Below are 12,009 nucleotides of genomic sequence, written 5' to 3'. Positions count from 1 at the left end.
TTTCCTATGCTGTAGCGCCACCTAGTGGCCGGGATGTTTGAATTTTTTTGTCTGCGTACGGGGTACGGACTTGGATGAGCCCTGCAAGTGGCATGTCCCAACCCTTTACGGTTTGGGCTGCAGCACCACTTTTATGTGGAGAAGAATAATAAGAATAGGAACTAGAACTGCAAGCAGTTGTGAACGGGGGCCAAGCCTTCCACGCGACTCGGGATCGGGCGTCGTCGTCCGCGGCGCCGGCCCCTCGCTTCACGGAATCCGGGGATGTAAAGTTTTTGAATGTGGGATGTTTGGTTTGGGAGTTATAGACCAAAAGGCAAAAAGATTGCAGAGAAAGATGCTCAAGTGTGTTTTTGGCGCCCCCTTTTGGAGCAATTTAAGGAAAAAGTAGAACCAACCTGAGAACCACAGGACAAACACATGTGTGAAGTTTGGTGTTAATAGGATGAAAATTGGATTTAGGAGCAGTTTGGTACAAGGTAGCTAATATGCAAATCTTTAAAGCGCTACCGTTTGGTCTTCCGAAGGTCGTAGAACAATTATGTATACAAATGTTGCTCGTGGGAGTCGGTAGAGCATAATGCTTTTGGTTTCGTCCAAATCGGGCGAAAACTGTAGGAGGAGTGTGTTTTGGTGACTGACACAGTTTTTGCGATGTAGGGGAAAAAATTCCCATACACAAATGGGCGTGGCCTATCTGAAAAGATGCAACTGACTTGTAGGCATCTGTGGATATAAAGTGTTTGACTGTGGGATGTTCGGTGTGGGAGTTATAGCCCCAAACGCGTTTTCTTTGCTTTTTGTGGTTTTGGCGCCCCCTATGGATGACATTCGCAAAACTACGTTAGATAGAAAGATGCAACTTAATGTACCAAACAAGTGGATGTCAAGTTTTTGAATGTGCGATGTTCGGTTGGGGAGTTATAGCAAAATCAAATTGTCATCCTCTCCATTGTAAAGACACTTTTTTGAATTTTCCCATTTTCCCGCCGAAAGACTTAGGAAATGGCGAAAACAGGCAAAAAAATTGAAAAACTCTTTTTTTTAATAAGTCCGGCATACATAGGAATTTCTTGGCCATATTTTTTTTATAGACTCAGGTATGCCCCATGATAGTCTCCCTTGAGTTTCAAGAAAATCCCTCTTTTTTTTTTTTTTTACGGATTTTCGCAAATCTTTAAAGCGCTACCGTTTGGTCTTCCAATGGTCGTAGAAAAACTATTTGACCAACTTTTGCTCGTGGGAGTCGGTAGAGCATAATGGTTTTGGTTTCGTCCAAATCGGGCGAAAACTGTAGGAGGAGTATGTTTTGGTGACTGACACAGTTTTTGCGATGTAGCGAAAAATGTATATATACGCAAATGGGCGTGGCCTATCTCACATGATGCAGCTGACTTGTGGGCATCTGTGGATATAAAGTTTTTGACTGTCGGACTTTCGGTGCGGAAGTTATAACCCAAAACGCCTTTTCCTTTGTTGTAGCGCCACCTAGTGGCCGGCATGTCTGAATTTTTTTGTCTGCGTACGGGGTACGGACCTGGATATGCCCTGGAAGTGGCATGTCCCAACCCTTTACGGTTTGGGCTGCAGCACCACTTTTACGCGGAGAAAAATAATAATAAAAGGCCCAACAAGATCAATAGGGTTCCCTGCCCCGCAGGGCTTGGGAACCGCGTTGCACTGCAAAACGCGGTCCCAGCCCTACTCGGGCTTGGCCCCCTAATAATCCCTACAAGATCAATAGGGTTCCCTGCCCCGCAGGGCTTGGGAACCGCGTTGCTCTGCAAAACGCGGTCCCAGCCCTACTCGGGCTTGGCCCCCTAATAAAGAATAAAGAATAAAGAATAATCCCAGCAAAAACAATAGGGTTCCCTGCCCCGCAGGGCTTGGGAACCGCGTTGCTCTGCAAAACGCGGTCCCAGCCCTTCTCGGGCTTGGCCCCCTAATAAAAGACGTAAAGCCCATACATCCACATAAACACAGATAGTAGTGCAGAGGTAAGTAAGTAGTGCAGAGGTTAATGGGGAGGAAACACCAGGGTGTACATATGGGTTTTGAGCCTTGATTTAAAGGCAGAAATGTAGGGGGAATCACATTTGTCAGGTGGCAGTTGGTTCCACAAGCACGGAGCAACTAGTGCAAAGTACATTTCTGAGAGTTGTGCCAGTGGCATGGCTGTATACGCTGGTCACCAAAAGAAAGTGATAGTCTACAGTAGCTCAGGAGAGAGTGACATCTCAATTCCACTTAACGACACCACTGATGAGAGTTCAGATGGCCAGAAAGATGATGATGGTGACTTTGTCATTGTGACACAATGACGCACAAATCACCCCACGTAGTGGGGTGATTTGTGCGACAAGACAACTTTTTTCCGAAAGCTATATTTCTTAAACAGTTTATTCCAGATCCAAAGTTTTTATTGCCAGGGATGCACAACATCCTGAAATATATGTACATATTTGAGTTGGAGACATAACTGTCAAGGCCTCACTTTAAAATCACTTTGAGTAAAAAGTTGCACAAATCACCCCACCTTCCCCTATATATATATAAAAAAAATGTTTTTTTTGTTTGTTTTATTTTTATTTTCTGTAACAGTAATCTGTGTATCTGAATCCGAATTTGATGAAAATGGGGGCGGTACCTGATAAGCCTTTGGCTTCTTCCGTCTCCCTTCGGACAACACAAAGTATGATGTATGAATATTTGCAAGAGAAAATTGTGTATTGTGTGGAATTGTCCGAAAGAATAATTAATAAATAAATAAATAAATAAATAAATAAATAAATAAATAAATAAATAAATAAATAAATAAATAAATAAATAAATAAATAAATAAATAAATAAATAAATAAATAAATAAATAAATAAATAAATAAATAAATAAACAAACAAACAAACACGGGTGTCTCTAACCTGAGGGTCATGATGTGTCCGTTGGCACAGAAACACGCCACGGCCACGCCTTGGCTCATCTGCACCACGTCGGCCCGCAGGATGAAGGAGGTCTCGGTGATGCTGTGTTTGTGGATGCACGTCTGGGAGGGGAGGGAGATGACTTTGGCCTGTTTCTCCGAGCACACCACGGCGTACTGGCTCTCGTTCAGGTCCTGCGAGGTGGAGGGGGACACGGAGACGGGCCGGCGCTTGCGGACCTTCTCCCTCTCCTCTCCGTCCACCGTCACGTTGGGCTCGTACCAGGGCTCGTGCACCGCCGGCAGCACGGAGCCTGACGAGTCCAGGAAAGCCATCCGCATGATGCTGCCCTTCAGCCGGACCAACATGCCTGAGGAAGAACACAAAGGGACACGTTTATCATGGTTACCCTGGCTTTAAAAGAAATCTTTTTGATAGTACTTGTGCTTTTATTTTTAACTCTATGACCTTTTTACAATAGACACTATTGTGGACTTTATACAATTGACAATATTAAAATAAAGAGTCGGGGATTCTGGAGAATGCTTGTTGTCAAAAGCAGTGAATTTTCCCTCACTATCCCTGGATATACAGTATACTGTGTAAATGCAGAAAAATATCCAGCGTAAATACAAAGTCAAGGCTGTAAACGGGCAAGTTGAAAGCTACGGCGGGCACCCTTTGTTAACATACCTGTTTACAGAGCCTAGGCTGTGTATTAAGACTGGATATTTTCCGTAGGCTACCATCACACACAGGTAGTGGATCATGAGGAGATATTCACTGATTCTGACAAAATGTGATTTTGTCATCAACCATTCTCCAGAATCACTGACTCCACCTTTAATTGGACAATACAAGTTTTAATCATAGACTGTATGGTTTGAAGCCGAGAGCAACAGTTTCTGCTGTCTCTTTTCCAATCCTTTCCCCCTTGAGCTATCCAATGAGACCTACCTGTAGGTGAAATGATAACCGGCTGCAGTTGCCGTTGCTCCCCAGCAGGTGGCAACGTGATGGCCAGAGCCAGAATGGTGCCCAGGGAAGTGCCCACGTACAGGCAGGGTGTCAGAGCGCTGTCCCCCTTACGGGCGAAGGTCTCACAGAAGTGGAAGGAGCTGATGGACTCGCGGGCCTCCTTGTCGATGCTGGTGACGCTGGAGGAGCGCGAGCGGCTGAAAGAATTGTCCCGGTGGTCTAATGGGTTGGCACCCCGTGGCGGGCACACAGACAGGAGGACAGTAAGGAGAAAGCAGAGGGAGGTAAAGCACCCGCAAAGCAGTGGGAAAAGACAGACGACACAGATGTGGACACATCTACTGTAGGCCTACGTACAAAATGCAATTATTGATAAAGAATTTCTTATTTTTTTCCCTCTTAGTCATTGATGGACAGTTCCGAACACATTTGGGTCAAAATGTCCCAGTACACTCAAGACATACCAGGTGTCTATTTATTCCATCATTGTAATGAACAAAATCAGGAAGAGAAATCCAAGAGTATTTAGCGGGTAAATCTAGGACAGATGGATCTCAGAGTTTTCCTTTAGTTAACAGAGCTGCATTACCTGGAATCTAGTTGATGGCGATTTTTTATTGTACATTGATATATGACACAAATCCAATACATTTGCATATTTTCACAGACCAATCCAACATTTTAAAAAAAATCCCCAATCGGAGGTTTTATTAGTATGAAATGACTGAGTACAGGCACTTTGGTTGAGCACGCAGGTGAATGTGTTGGCACTTGCACATTTTAATTTGACCCTTTAACGAGCAATGTCCCATTCAATGGTTCTTGGTGCTTAAGAAGAAGGTTGTCAACCCCTGAAGGAAAAAGTGGCGGTATTTCCATTTTTAAAATACGGACCAATCAGACAGAGAAAGGTAAGACATGGAGAACACAGAAGAGAAAGAGAAAAGCTTGCTGCGAAAAAGTTATAGAAAAGCTTGACGGTGAGATGGAGAGTGCGTAGTTTAGCTTAGCACCACTGACCTCTGGTAGAAACTCCCACAAAAAGGTCAAATAGTGGGAGTCAAGAGCAGGAGAGGAATTTCACACTCAATTTCATTTCAACACTTTGATTTGGGTCGTTAAACAATGTAACTTTCTGGTCAGATCAGTGCTACTTTTTTTGTCACATGCAAACTTAGGGGGAAACATCTGCACAGCTTGCCAATTTCCAGGCTACTAAACCAGATCGAACTGGACTTAATGGAATGTGGTGGAGTAGTCCAGTTGTAGTGAGACAGATATACTGCATTTCCACACAAATTGTTTGGAGACACGAAGTCAAGGCTTACCCAAGTCTGGCTTTAGCTCAGTAGGCAAGCTTAATTTCCGTGACATCTTTGCTGGAAAAAAGAGAACATCCCTCTTTACAAAACACATGTCTAAGCTAACACACGATGCCATGCATAGCAAGGTAACTAGCATTGGGCTAGGACTGTGCACAAATGCTAAAGAAAAACGACAAAAGGCCCGGGAAGATTGTTCTGAACTGACTGGAGGAGCCAAAATGGACTCTGTGACAATCCTGTATAGCACAGAGAAGCATGCTATGAAAAGACAGAACAAAAGGGGTGACCTCTTGAGTGCACAGTGGCCTGAAAGAGAGGACCAGTAGACCTACAGTGAGACATTAAATCCGCACAGCCACCCAGGAACCACATGCCACAGGAACATGCACCGATTAAACAAGGAGGTAACAGGAAACAGAAAGTACTCAACAGGAGATGGAAGAAGACAGCGGAAAAGATGGTCAAACGTTACTTGGCTGGTTACTCTGTGCTTGTTTTTTTTTTTTCCTTTTGTAAAAAATAATAACTGTAGGCCTATTAGGTACACTTCAACCAGTATTAAAACCAAACTTGATTAGTGTAGTGTATTGACACATTCTGTATGAATCCATTTGTTTTTTTTAGTATTGGTTCACAAGTAATTCCATCTTTTATGAGAGCGAACTTATAAACAGAATGAATGGATGACTTGTATTATTTCTCTGTCTGTATAGGAGAAATAATTATTGATGTAGTGGATTTTCTTCAAGGTAGTTAAGAAAAGATGGCTAGCAAGTGTGTTTCTTGAAAAAAGAAACCCACTTAAACTAATAAAGAAAGGATATCCTCCAAATAAATATGTGACATACCCCTCAAGCTCAAAGTAAACAAGACTAACCTACAGTGAACCCAACATGGCTTTGGCCTACTCTTACCTTCTACTTAATCTTTCACCTATTTTGGCACAAGTAGGAGTTGGATGGCGCTAGATTGGGAATGACATAAGGTCACCAAACCCCATGCACCCAGGCGTGACATCAAAATCTAATGAGGGTAACAGGATCATCTACGCTTTTCACGATCTGAGGCTCTGAGTCATTTTAAAAGCATCTCTTACGGAACCTTTAAACAGGGTTCGGACTAAATCAATGAGCTCAGGCTAGTTAAAAAAAAATCATCTTTATGACGTTGGCATGAGGACTGGTCTGGGTGAGGTCAAAACTCCAGTCTGTGATGTAGCAGTCATTTGAGACACCTACTCACAGAAGAAGGTTAGGAGCCAGAACACCTACCTTTAACGGACAAAAAAAGCACTTAAAACAGTTGACAAGTGATCATCTATTTCATCAACAAACACTGAAGGCACACAAAAGACACAGTTGGACAGATGAGTCTCTCTCCACTCTCCGGTGGTGTCATGATACTCAACCAACCACGGACAGAGGACGCCAGTCATGTGACTCATAACGTACGGTACACAGGGAATCTGTGGTCGGAGATCAGGACGGATATGACACGCAGGCACATTTACAATATGACACTCGTGCTACATACATGTAGCATGCAATGTGTGTCTGAGGCTATTAGGCTCTATATACAGACCACCTGAAATCCTGATGCTACTTCTTCTAGGTTAGCCTCTGCTCCACGAGTTTTCAGTTCACAAGTGTAGTTTTTCTAACTACCTGTACAGACCTTTGTACTTCAAAAGGTGCACTATGCAGTTTCACATGAGATGGATTTCTTTACATTTGCAGATCCTGCAAATGTTTTAGTTTACAAAACCTAATTGCATGTAATTCTTAGTATTGAATAATGCTATCATCTTAAAGCAAAACAAAACATTTTTGATCCACCTTGAACCAGACATAAGACTAGAATATGTAAACAATGTGGGCCATGCTGCTTTTAAGAATAACAGTGAAACAGGACCTTTTCAGATAGCTATCTTACTTCAAACAATGTTCCAGGGATCCAATTTTCCTGTGAGGAAAGTTTGTTTTTTCAGTTATGAGAATATCTTTGATAAACCCAAAGTTACATAGTGCACCTTTAATACTTGATTACAGATGTCAAATATGAGCACCTTGTAATTTTGACCAAGCAAAAGCTACTGTTGATTTCTCAAGAAATGAACCAAAAGATAGTGGAACAGAAGCTAACCCGGAAAGAAAGCTGAGCTTCGGCTTTCTATTCTCTGTTTTAAATCATTTTTCTCGTTTCGGTGACCATGACACGTAGGACAGAGACGGGGGGACGGGACGGATCTGGACTTAGACCTGCCTACACAGCCTCTAGTAAAAATCCTTGGCCAATCTTACCTCTACCACCACCTCCATTGTAGAATTGCTGTAGATTGCTGTTTGACATCAACACTTTTGGGGGTGTAAAGAGGGAAAGTAAATTTCAATAAATTTGCAGTTAGAAAAACACCCATGGGCTACACACAATCTATCTCTGTTTGAGTCAATTTAGTTTTTTTGTGTCCTCAGTATTAAACTGGCCTTTTAATTTGAATATAGCTCGATCGGAATTCAGCACACATACCCCGTGTTCTGGCGTAAAACCCTGTAGCTTAAAAAGTTATTAAGAGAGAATCCGGTATAATATTACAACTGTCTGCTTTTTATGATAAAAAAATAACACTGCCCGGGTCAGTGTGAGGCTCTGATCCCTTTTCATTTCGCAGATGGCAAAGGTTTTCATGGACTCAAAAAATTTGATTGAGTTTGTGCCTAAAATGAAAAACAGATGAGTCCAAATGTGCCCCCTTACATTTAGATACCAGACTGATATGAGCAAACACTTCTAGTCAAGATCTAAAGTACAGAGATTTAGTGTGCAAATGTAATAATTAAAATCTTGCTCCTGTTTTGCACAAAGGCATATTATGTCTCTCTCTCTCTCTCTCTCCCTCTCCCTCTGTATCTCTCTGCCCTATGAATAATGCATGACAGGCGGACTTATCCGACCAGAGTCTGGTGGCACCAGACGTGGTGGTGGAGTAGGAGAGGAGCGGGGGGGTTTGTGGGAGGATAGGACAACCATCATACCTTGAAACGGCAGCCTGGTCTCCATACTTTGAGATTTGTTTTCTGTCTGACCTTTTAAAAAATCCTCCTAGTTTTTTTGCAGCGCGCTAATGCCAAGTTAGCCCCTAATGAGATGGATCTGGGCTGTGCTGTTCTCAAGCACCTTCAGCTGAAATACTAATGACGTAGATTAAGGAGGGCGACTTAAAGAGCAACGGAGCGTCTTACTTATTGCAACACACAGTACTTCGACGCAACCATCACCTAGGCCGACTATTGCGATGCAGTCGGGCTGCATTATATACTGGCTGACTGACTACATATTCAGTTTGTTTGAATTCGGTCCTATTCATTCATTATCAAAAACTGCACACTATGATAACAGACACATTTCTATACGTTAAATTGAAAGAAGACTCCTTCCTCGAAATCCAAGTCAAAAGTTATTTCATGTCTTCTTGCAACAAAATAGATAATATTTGGACAGCGGAATAAATTACGTGTGAGTCACGGAATATGTCAATAGCTTTGGTTGAAGCCCCTGTGTTTTCAACTTGCTCTCCAATTAATGTAGATTAAACGGGCTTCCTCTACCAAAATGCTGAGTTTTGATCCGAAGGGTTGCGTTCCATTTATAAGTCTTAGCTGTCACAGTGAATGAGCATCAGAGATTGAAATAAATTCATGGCCTATAACCCAGTTTTTACCAGGATACCAGATTTTAAACAAATCTATTCCTGTCTATTGAACTCTGCAAATTGGTGCGAGAATGCATGCACACTCCTTTTGAAATGTTGGTAATAAACTCAAACAGTGCCTTTACTAAAGACTGAGGTAGAGTGAAATTGACAACCAGACAATTTCATGGTTGAAAAAAAAAAGTATAGTTCCAGTTATATGGGCAACCAATTTCCACGAGGAAGTATTAGAATTGGAGACTCTTTTGAAACATTAATCTCCTTGCCTAAACCAATGCTCCTCTCATATTTAAATACACGGTATTATAGGTGTATTTTTTTGATTGGTTTCACTGTTTGGGTTTCAAGTGTAGATAACACAAAGCCTGTGCTACTGTATATTCCTCCCACTCTTCTATTCAGTAAGACGCTGAAGGACATGTTACCTGAAGTGGGGGACTTGCAGCGTTCTTCGGATGTGGCCGAGCCCTCGTTGATGTCGCACAGACCTGCGGAGAGAGACATCACATATAGTTCAATCAACTCATGTGCCAAAAAAGATCCACTCTTGTGTTCACTTGCTGAGCATACAAAAAAACACACTTTTTGGTCTTATCAAATACTGCTACTTCGGAGTAAACCTCATAAATCTATTGGGGACAGTATTATGTATTTGGAAGATTGGACTGGATGGTATTATATAAATGGATGATAGATTATCAAGTTTAACGTTCTCTTCACATGACAAGGTGAACAGACAGACAGACAGGAGCACAATCAGGAATGCTTATAGTTCAAACGTAATGAAGGTTTTGAGGATCTTTCTTTATCAAGTCTTAGCTCTAATTCCACTCTTTCCCGGGTGCATGTTTGTGTGTGCGCAAGTGTGTGTCTCGGTGTGCGCGCGTGCTTAACATTGTCCTGCAAGGCAGAAAGCCAAGCAGACAGCAGTCCCTGTTGGCAGGGAAACACAGCTGCGCGCCTGATTACTGCTCATGCCCGCCAAGCTCTGACAGGTGCCAGCCCACTGCTCACCATTGGGGTGACACCAGATGCTCTTTGTGTGTTTACATGTGCACGTGCATGTGTGTATGCGAGCGCTTGTGTTTGTGTGTGTGTGTGTGTGTGTGTGTCTGTGTGTGTGTGTGTGCGTCACGGTTGTGCGTGTGTGTGTGTGTGTGTGCGTCACGGTTGCGTGTGTGCCCGCATCGCGTAAGGATAAAAAACTACAGATGTCAGAAATGTAGTCTCTCGGCATCAACATACACGCTTCACCGGTTCATCCGTCCAACTTTTGCTTAAGTATGGGCAGTACATCGTCATGACACTGCGGCATGCTGTCCGTGGCTGCACTGCCGTCGCCTAGCATAGGGTGGCAGTGTGTCCATACCTGAGGCAGCTTATTCTGTATCAGGGGCACACTATGAGCCTGCAGTGGCAATGTGTGTGTGTAAAAGGGATGGGCTGTCACCGTGTGTGTGTGTGTGTGTGTGTGTGTGTGTGTGTGTGTGTGTGTGTGTTGTTCTATGACTTCATTCATTCACACATTTGGATCAGTTGACAGATTATTCCAGGTCTAGGGGGTGTAGCAGGGTTACTGGGTTCTCAGTTATCATGTTAGTGGGCTCCACCGGCAAAAAGAACATGACATTTTTCACCTAATGACTGATTAGAATTCTAACATGGGCATTTAGAGAAAAAATTTACTTTGAAAGCTGAACGTTGCTTTTCGTTTTAATCGCAGGACATGTTTGGCTTTAGCTGGACATCAACAAATCAGTAGTACAATAAGATTTTTTTATTTGAAATGAAATAGCCACCCTATGTTCACTCACTGGCAATGAGGTCCTGATTCACCCCTACACAGTACCTGATATACATTATACAAAGCAAGATATGTGAATGAGCATGCTAATATCATACAAACACTCACTTGGTCCTTAGTTACTGTATCTAATTGTGTGTGTGTAGGCTGTAGACATGTATGTGGATTTGGTTGAACAACTTTGAGTGTCAGGATATCGAGAATGGACACTTTAGTGATCTCCTGCTTAGCCCAGAGTGACTTGCTGAAGTGAAGTTTGAAGTTCACCCATCTATCTTTTGAATGTAGGCAACAACAACAAAACAACCAAAAAAGCTCAGATAAATGTATTCCACTCGTGTATGGTCAGAAATGTTTTTTTTCCTTATTACTCTACTCCTTCTTTCTTTTCTTTCCATGTTGTGTGTATTACCTCCGGAGGGCTGTCGCGTCTTCCTGGGCGAGCGCGGTTGTCTCTGGTAGGGGTCGTTGGAGCCGTACAGCTCGACGGTCCCCAAGTTCAGCACCACCGTCTTTTGCACGTAGTCCACCACCGCCAGACCATTGCTGTTACCAAACACCACACTAGGTAGGGAGGGAGGGAGGAAGAAAGAAAATACACAGAAAAAGAAAATGTGGTTATGATATTCTGTTTTGAGTGCTAAAAAAGAAATCACTGTTGTCAAAGCTAAAAAAACAAAAAAACAGCTGTAAGCTCCCTGGTAAGTCATAAATCATGTTGACAGGCCTGGATGTCACTGTGGCCTTCAGCAGTTGCAGCTTGAACCCAAAGTTCAAAGTTCTTACAACTGTCAAACTGCAACATTTTTATGTCCAAAATTGGCATATTTTGTCCTGGTAAGATTTCTTTATAGATTTTTTTACGAGATCTATAAAGAAATATTTAGCAACTAGCATACATGACATGTTTACTAAACAATTTTTTTTTTCTAATTTATAGAAAGAAAACAGACTCAAATGATGATTAATAAATGATTGTAGTCTTGACTGAGATGTTAGTGTTTTGTATACTCACAGGCCAAAGGAGGAATTGAGCGCCAGACTTGTGATCTGCTGTGGAGGCTCTCCACTCACCCAGACTAACTGGACCACCAAATCTACTTGGTAACCTGGAGACTGCTTCAGAGGAGTGCTGCGAACTCTGCAGAGAGGGAGCAGGGATGAAAAGGAAGGGCAGACAAGCACAGAGGTAAATAAGAAATATTGAAATGGAAAGACATTGAAAAAATGGTTTCATAAAGAGAATGACAAGTGGCTGCAGTGCTAAAACAGTG

General features: G+C 42.5%; 1 protein-coding gene across 1 annotated transcript in view; it reads right to left on the bottom strand.

Annotated features, from left to right (window-relative positions):
* Positions 1 to 12,009, bottom strand: part of stxbp5a (syntaxin binding protein 5a (tomosyn)) — a gene marked incomplete at both ends in the record, with an annotated part of 120,052 nt that overhangs the window by 9,424 nt on the left and 98,619 nt on the right. Inside the window, 7 exons of the mRNA XM_080048200.1 lie at positions 2,920 to 3,289; positions 3,877 to 4,116; positions 5,226 to 5,276; positions 7,523 to 7,576; positions 9,357 to 9,419; positions 11,148 to 11,299; positions 11,751 to 11,876. Coding sequence (XP_079904326.1) covers positions 2,920 to 3,289; positions 3,877 to 4,116; positions 5,226 to 5,276; positions 7,523 to 7,576; positions 9,357 to 9,419; positions 11,148 to 11,299; positions 11,751 to 11,876 — 1,056 coding nt within the window. The remainder of the gene's footprint in view (positions 1 to 2,919; positions 3,290 to 3,876; positions 4,117 to 5,225; positions 5,277 to 7,522; positions 7,577 to 9,356; positions 9,420 to 11,147; positions 11,300 to 11,750; positions 11,877 to 12,009) is intronic.

The sequence above is a fragment of the Ammodytes marinus genome (genome assembly GCF_949987685.1).
Source record: "Ammodytes marinus genome assembly, chromosome: 19".
In the NCBI taxonomy this organism is placed as follows: Eukaryota; Metazoa; Chordata; class Actinopteri; order Uranoscopiformes; family Ammodytidae; genus Ammodytes; species Ammodytes marinus.
The sequence above is the reverse complement of the archived record's forward strand: the minus strand, read 5'-3'. Positions and strand labels throughout refer to the sequence as shown.